The 8,780-nt window shown below is 40.6% G+C and overlaps 1 protein-coding gene across 1 annotated transcript; it reads left to right on the top strand.

Annotated features, from left to right (window-relative positions):
* Positions 1-3,768: 3,768 nt before the first annotated feature.
* On the top strand, positions 3,769-4,334 carry LOC125882610 (histone H2B 1/2-like). The gene has a single exon (XM_049566395.1). It carries the CDS (start codon positions 3,783-3,785, stop codon positions 4,158-4,160), a length of 378 nt encoding a protein of 125 aa, XP_049422352.1. The 5' UTR covers positions 3,769-3,782; the 3' UTR covers positions 4,161-4,334.
* Positions 4,335-8,780: the final 4,446 nt, after the last annotated feature.

The following is an 8,780-nucleotide window of genomic DNA, read 5'->3' as shown; positions in this document are numbered from 1 at the left end:
AGAGTGTGACTGGACTGTTGGAGAGCTCCGAGCAGGAGGCTGTCCTTAAACACACCATGAGAACCGTGGAGACTCAAGGCAGCCCGTGGCTCCTCCGTGCAGTGTGGATGCCGTGCAACTTGTGTTTTCTCTGGACTGCTAAAAGAGTCCAAACTAAATGTGTGACAGGTGCTGAAGGCTGACAGCGAAGGGGCCGATAGCGGACTTGTGTCTCTTCATATTCAAGTCATGGAGAGCTCTGATGCTGTCTGCATTTTGTGTGTGGAGCCTCCAAACCTCGCCTATTGCCGCCGTGGCCAGCGCTGCTCGGCGGCTTTTCCCACTCATTTGTCTCCTAAAATGATTTCAAATGCATCACAGCTCCATCAAAAGCCGTTTTCCAGCTGGCCCACATGTTTGTTCAGGGACTCCGTGTAAAAACAACCATGTGCTGTCGATGACTTTGCAATAAAGTCCCGTTTTTGTGGTGGCAGCAAACACGCCGTTGATGGCCGAGGCTCATGGTGCAGTTTAGCCAGACTTGCCATCGCAGCTGCTGCTGTGACTCCTTTAGATTGAAATCGTTCATAACTTTGTCCTATTAATGATCAAACACACTGACAAATACATGTCAGCTGTCTGTGGAAGCAGCAAGTGACTTTCAATGTTACACTGACACTCTTTCAGTTCCATCATGATCACATGAACATTATGGATGGACAGATCATTGTAGGCTAATAGTGCAGAGAGTTGTGATGGAGAAGAAGTTTCACCTCTTACCACTTTGAGAAACATTCTAGATCTAATTTATCAAGTGCACAAAAAGTTAAGTTCACAATATCAGATTATGTCCACTAGATGGTGACAACTATATATTTTAAATTGTTTACTTGAACATCAAACACAAACAAGACACAGAGGATTTAACTGGCCCACAGTTAACACTTTATGTCATGTTTGTACAACATATTGTGAAACATACCAAGCCTTTAACATCACCCTTTTTCCTCCCAAATCTCATTTCTTTTCACAACATTTAACAGTTTTACTTTACTAAACTCCTTTTATTTATTTTTTTGTTATTCTTCTTTTAGCATTTTCTTGTCAACAACTTATACAAAGAGAATGTACCACTTCAATGATATTAACAGGTTGACATGATGAAGACTGAGATGTGATAAATAACAGGGTAAACATGTTTTTGATTGTTTGTCATGACCACCTCATAGTAAACAACTGAAGTTAAAATTCACCTTCATTCACTATGAACAGCTCATGTATCTATGTAAATGTATCAGTACAGTTTGAAACATGATTTCTGTTCAAACAATCACACTTCACCAACTTCAGGAGCAGCAGAGACCCACTGACAGGCAACAGTTCACTGTCTGAGGGACTGAAACACTTGTTTGCTGATTGGAGAAAGTACTGGACTGTTGTTTCACCGCAGCTGGACAGACACTGCTGACCCCTGGTTTACGCTGCAGCCACAAGACATCAAACGAGAGGTTTTCACTGATATCTGTAATCTCTCCAACCTGAGGTCAAACGAGTCCTGAAAGCTGTGAATTTCAAGAAAGCAACAGGTTCGGATGGGGTCCCTGGCAGAGTCCACAAGGACTGCGTTCACCAGCTTGCAGAGGTTTTCACTGATATCTGTAATCTCTGCAACCTGTCTAAAATGATGGGTGTTGTGCAACTGGTCTACAGTCATTCAGAGAGCTGATGTTGGTCTGCTTGGGCACTGGGATGATGGTGGCTGTTTTTAAAGTGTGCCTTGGAAGAGCCGTCCTGGGGCAGGAGGATAGAGTTGGCCTCACACCTGCTGGAGTCTGACCCTCAGCACAGGAGCACCACAAGACTGTGTGCTTAGCTCCGCCCCCTACTCCCTCCATACCTACAACTGCACACCTTCACAACCTTCAAATGTCTTTAACTCTCTTATTAACCTTGAGACACAGATCCAGTTGAGCCTTCATCTCTGTGTGAAGACTTTGAGATATTTTATTGATCAAATCTGTTTTTTAGTTTTCTTTCTAACACTTCTGTCTCTGACCCCTCTGTCCCTCCTTTGTGCTCGGCTGTCTTCCAGGAGTTTGAGCCAGTTTCATTTATGTGATATAATTAATCAGCTACATCCTGCAAACTGCTCTGTTGACAGTATTCCTCTTTGTTTATTTAAAGATGTTTTTAATACTGTTGGGTCTAGCATTTTAACCTTGGTTAACTCATCCCTTAGCTCAGGGTGTGTTCCTGCTGCTTTTAATAAGCATGCAGTTGTGAAACTTCTTTTAAAAAGAGAGAAACTTGGACCCTGCAGTTCTTTCTAATTTTAGACCAAAAACCAAACTCCCCTTTCTATCCTGCATCTTGGAGAGGATTTTAGTATTTATGAAAAGTTTCAGTCTGGTTTGAAGCCCCGCCACAGCATGTGAAAGTGCACTGCAGCGTCTCCAGCAGAAGTATAAATTCCCTGTTAGTTTTGAATTCCTGGGGACCCACATCAGCGAGGAGCTCATGTGGACGTTTATCTGGCCTCCCCTGTCTTGTTCACTCTGTACACCTCTGATTTAACGTGCAACTCTGAGTCACGCCACATGCAGAAGTTCCCAGATGACACTGCGATTGTTGGGTGTATAAGAAGTGGACAAGAGGGCGAGTACAGGAGACTGGTGGAGGTCTTTGTGAAAAGGTGCTGGTCAAACCATCTGCAGCTGAAAACCTATAAGACCAGAGAGATGGTGGTGGACTTCCAGAGGACGAGACCTCCCTTATGTCCGTTACAGAGAGAAGGACTCTTGACAAACTGCTGTCCATCATGGACAATGCCCGCCACCCTCTGCACAGCACACTCACTAAGCAGAGTATGTTCAGTGGCAGACTTCTCTCTCAGTCCTGCTCAACAGACAGACAGACAGACTGAGGAAGTCTTTTGTCCCCCAGGTCATAAGGTTATTCAGCTCCTCCCAACGACAGCAGGCTGGAACGAACTACATTATCTTTAGAAATGTTCTCCTTGTTTGCATTTGTATTTGTCTAAATATTCACCCTCTGTGAGCATTTCATATTTAACCGTATGCGCTTTTTATGTTTCCCAGCATTCCTTATTTATTACAGTCTTTACTTTACTTCTAAGCTCCTTCTTACAAGAGAAACAAATTAAAATCTGCATCTGCACTGGTGTCTGTACATATATGTATCTATGCCTATCATCCATAGCAAAGTATTGATTACTTCTAATCACTGCACTGCTCTCACACTTTAATCTAATCACCTTACACTGCAATACCTGCACTGTCAACCACAAATATGTACTATAACATCACAAAGATATCACTGTGACAGCTCTCTGTAGTGATCCTGGTACGATCATTTCACTGCGGTGTGTTTTTTATTTATTTTTTGTACCTATTTTTTTTCCTATCTATGTGTGTGTCTGTGTGTGTTGTGTAAAAGCTACTGGGTGCGGGATTAATAAAGTATCATCTATCTGTTAAAAATATGTGTTTTGAGACGTCATTTAAAAAACAAATGTAGAAATGTAATGATGTTGTTGTTCAAAGTGACTCCTGACTGGATGGTTTTGAAAGAAAAGAAAACTGTATTTCACGGTTCTGATCCTTGAACCAGCCCAGCAGCAGAAACATGAGTCACATCCGGGGAACGTTTCTACACTGCATGAGGCTCTGAATATCAGCCAATGGCAGAGTGGGGACAGCACACTGTATTTGCATAGGTTTCTTTTATATCGCAGCGCTCCGACCCGTCAGCACATACTCGTCGGTTCCCAGCAGAGCGACAACATGCCTGATACTACAGTCAAAGCGCCCAAGAAGGGCTCAAAGAAAGGCGCCACCAAGAACGTCAGCAAGAGCGGCAATAAGAAGAGGAGGACCAAGAGGAGGGAGAGCTACGCCATCTACGTGTACAAGGTGCTGAAGCAGGTCCACCCCGACACCGGCATCTCCTCCAAGGCCATGGGCATCATGAACTCCTTCGTCAGCGACATCTTTGAGCGCATCGCCGGTGAGGCCTCCCGTCTGGCTCACTACAACAAGCGCTCCACCATCACTTCCAGGGAGATCCAGACCGCCGTCCGCCTGCTGCTGCCCGGGGAGCTGGCCAAGCACGCCGTGTCTGAGGGCACCAAGGCCGTCACCAAGTACACCAGCTCCAAGTAAACACTGCTGCTGCTGCCTCCACTATTCAACCAACGGCTCTTTTAAGAGCCACCCACTATATCTTTAAGAGCAAAGTTGTCTGATTACTACTTCAAATTATTAATCCACTGTTGCTTGTGCTGCCAAAGCCTCTTGTTTGCACTTCACTGTGGCTGCTGAGAGAAATCAAGAAGAAGAAGAAGAAGAAGAAGAAGAGGAGTAAGCTGACACATGTCGACTTGTGATTTGGCATCAAAAACTTTAAGAAAGTGCTGGTTTAATCTTTACAGTGTGTGAGCACAAGGCAGAGATATAAACTTTCCCTGGATTGCATCATGTGCAGTGTTGAGCAACATCAACACAACTTAACCTGGACACACGGAGTTTGATTTTGTATTGACAAACTACTCACTTCAACCAAATGTATTTATACAACAGTTAGTTCCGGCCCTGCAATCTGATTGGTCGAGAGACAGTAAAACCGTGATGATATTGGAGTACAACATCACGGTTATTTCACTGTGTATGTATCACTCCGCCTCACAGCTGATTGCAATCAACAATCAAATCAAAACTGACGGTTAGTGTCAGTGAGGTCAGCAGTTGCGTTGTAGGCTAATTAATTCATCCACTGTCAAACAGCCAAAAATATGGATTTATTTCCTAAAATAAGTTTTGAATTGAACTATGAGTGGTCATCAGAGGAAGATGAGGGAGAGGAGAAGCTGAATCCATCTGAGCACACATCCAGGTTTGTCAGTGTTTCATCAGCGGAGCTCAATGACTTGGAGAAAAGCAACATACTGTCAGATCAGAAGGCAGAGTCGGCTGTGCCTGTGAAGCCACAGTCCACCATGCAGTCACCACAGACTTATTTCACCGGCTGCACAATGAATGGAAACGTGCAGATAAATGTGTATAAAGAGTAAGTGCCTGGTGCACCATGTCTGTGTTACATAGCAACGGTGACAGCGGAGTCCTGAGGGAACTATTTTTGTTGGCGGAAGACAAATAAAATGCTTAAATTATCTATTTTGTCCTCATTTTTCAACATTTCTTAAGCCTTGCTTATTTAACTGTTGAACTGTTGTATAAAAGCAACTAAACTATTCCTCGTGCGGCCTCGTGCCTACAACCGAATCACAGCCGTGACGATATCACAGTACAACATCATGAGCTCAAGTGTGATATTGCTTAATTATAAGGCGCATTTAACCCTGTGGGCCCTAGGCGTTTTTGGGGTATTTTTACTGCCTTTACTTTTAAGATCATATCACAGTCAGTATAAAGGCTACATACACATGCTATATCTTGGACAATCTGGGCTAACCAGATTTGCCATCATTTCATGTCCTCCTATGTGCCTGTATTTTATATTAATTTTTATATCAATGAAAAAAAAAACCAAATCCGTGTGACTAAATTCTTACATTTTTACATGTATCTCACCATAGCAAGTTGGAAGTTGACATATTCTGCCATATATGAAAAGGGGAAACTCTCTGGAATCTGGCAATATAAGAACCATGATGCTGGGACATTCTGTCACTTCACAGCTGTCCAAAACATGTGGTTTGTGCCAGGCGGACATGATTGCCAGTATTTTTTCATTATTGCAAGAAATTCCATTGACTCATTCACAAGTCAAAAATGTGTTTCATCTGAAAGAAATATGCAATATTTACATCTTAGATCATAGAAAATAGTCAACCAAGTGCAATGATGTCCTCCAAGATAATATTTGTTTTTCAGTTTCAGTTATATATTGGGGGGCATTTTGGGCACTGGGGGGGCACGTGTCCCCCTCAATGTATATGGTGACTACGGCCCTGTCAGCATGCATAATTAGGCTGCAGTTGTCTGGGTGCACAAAGGTGAAGTGGCTGGTCTTGTCATACAAAGTTTGATGGATATGGGGTGCCGTTTGTAAAGTGTCTCATGCTGAAAATAACATCAACATTTTGCCACATTTAGCTTCAAACAATGTTTAAAAAAGTATTGTGATTTTTTTAACGTCACCTTTTACCACATTTACAGCAATATTTGTTAACTTAGAAATATATTAAATAGTTAAATCTAAATATTAAATGTGGCACCTAAATGTTAAATCTAAATATTAAATCTAAATCTAAATCTAAATGTTAAATCTAAATCTAAATGTTAAATCTAAATGCTAAATATAAATATAAATGTTAAATCTAAATGTTAAATCTAAATGCTAAATATAAATATAAATGTTAAATCTAAATATTAAATCTAAATCTAAATGCTAAATATAAATATAAATGTTAAATCTAAATATTAAATCTAAATCTAAATGCTAAATCTTAATCTAAATCTAAATCTAAATGCTAAATCTAAATCTAAATGTTAAATCTAAATCTAAATGTTAAATCTAAATGCTAAATATAAATATAAATGTTAAATCTAAATATTAAATCTAAATCTAAATCTAAATGTTAAATCTAAATGTTTTGGGTGAAACTAAATATTTAGCTAATATGCAAATTCACACTGCCGGTCACCGGAAGTACCGAAATAAAAGCTCGAGATGGTCAGACTGTTTATAGAATCAAATAATGAATTAAAACCAACTTATTGGGGGAAATGGACACTTGAACATACATTAGCGTGATAATAACTACCTAAAATAACAAGAAACGTGTTTGGAGAAATTTTATTTGATGTGTACTTTGAGCTGTTAGTGTCCCTTCTGAGGGAATCACCTTGTTGTTTACAAATACTTCCGGGTAGAAAACCAGCGGAGTTTAGCAACATATATATATATATATGCACATCTCACGTTTTTCACGTCACTGTATCACTGTTTAGACTAATCTGGTGTTTGTAAAGCCTATAAACACTATGACTGAACAAACATTACTATCACGGTCTGAAATTAATAACATGGTTATCGTAGATTAGCAAGGCTAACTGTTAGCTGTTAGCCCGTTAAGCGGTGTCTGTAATGACTCACTAACTCTAAGCGGTCCGTGTAGAAAATAATTTTTCCAGTGGATGTCTTAGTTACAACATGATTGAGCTAACTGGAGTAGTTTAATGTCGTATCCGACAATGGGAGACATTTAACAGATGACGTCCTGGCAGCTTTGCTGCTGCTGCCACTGGTGCTTTCTAGACATCGAGATTTCCCAAAACTGAATAAATACCACACATCGCAACACAAAACTGCTTTGCTAGCTCAATCATGTTGTAACTAAGATATCCGCTGGAAAAAAATATTTTTTTCACGGACCGTTTAAGAGTTAATGAGTCATAACAGACACTGCTAACGGGGCTAAGAACTGACGGTTGTTAGCTTAGTTTAGGTTGTTAATCATTTAGATTTAACATTTAGATTTAGATTTAGATTTAACATTTAGATTTAGATTTAGCATTTAGATTTAGATTTAGATTTAGCATTTAGATTTAGATTTAATATTTAGATTTAACTATTTAATATATTTCTAAGTTAACAAATATTGCTGTAAATGTGGTAAAAGGTGACGTTAAAAGAATCACAACACTTTTTTAAACATTGTTTGAAGCTAAATGTGGCAAAATGTTGATGTTATTTTCAGCGTGAGACACTTTACAAACGGCACCCCATAGATGGAGTGTCAACTGGACAATATGGAGATATTTGCATCTTGAAAGCCGGACTACAAATGTGGATAGACAGGGAGAAACACACGCAAGCCTAAGACGTGGTAAGATACGATATTCCTCACTATATGAAGTGACTGATAACAAGATCTGTATAATGGGTTGTAAAGAAATTCGTCAGGTTTTTATTTTGTAGACAATTAATCTGGATTTATAGCGTGATGGGATGACAGCACAATGATGTGTGTGGTATCACTAGAAAGCTCTGCTCCTGCGCTTTCATGTAATGTGTGGCATTTCTGTGCGACCCTGCATTTGCGAGTAATCCATCCAAGAGTACTGTGTGTGCAGAGCTGTATGAAAGCTCTGTTATACATCAATTTAATGTAAATTTATCTTTTTTTTCGCTGTGAAAACATTGGATTACCGACAATTCCGCTGTTTCACGTGATATGCGTGGCTTCTCGCTATGACGCACGGTCGCGGAGAAAATCAGAACGACAGGTGTGAATTTGGACGCACGACGTGTCGTTCGGGCCCATAGGGTTAAAAACAACTCCCGTTGACCACAGTGCTGTAAGAAACACATACATAGGGGTGACATAATTGTCAGGTACACAGCTCACACATCATAGACACAACACACACAGGCACACAATAATGTGGACTGTGGACATGACGGCAACAAACACTTGCAGATGTGTGCAAAATGTCCCCCTAAAAAAATATTAAAAAAGAATCCTTGCTAATTTCAGCAGCTATTTTAAACACTTATAGATGGTTGATGACTTAGGATTTCCTACATACAGACAACCCATGTCTGTCTGCCAGCTTGCTTCAGGCTCAGCAGTAGGGAGGAGACAGGGGAGCAGGTTCAGTTCACAGTCAGTTGCCATGGTGATTGACTCACAGTTTGACTTACCTCTCTGTCTGGAACTGAAAACCCAGAGTTCCCTCATTTCAGGGTTAACACACTCGGAGCTTTCACTAAACCCGCTTTCTGGAATATCCCCAGGTGTCCTCTTCACCTGTGTC

Source organism: Epinephelus fuscoguttatus, linkage group LG22, assembly GCF_011397635.1.
Source record: "Epinephelus fuscoguttatus linkage group LG22, E.fuscoguttatus.final_Chr_v1".
NCBI lineage: Eukaryota > Metazoa > Chordata > Actinopteri > Perciformes > Serranidae > Epinephelus > Epinephelus fuscoguttatus.
Note: the sequence above shows the minus strand (reverse complement) of the source record. Positions and strands in the feature narration are given on the sequence as shown.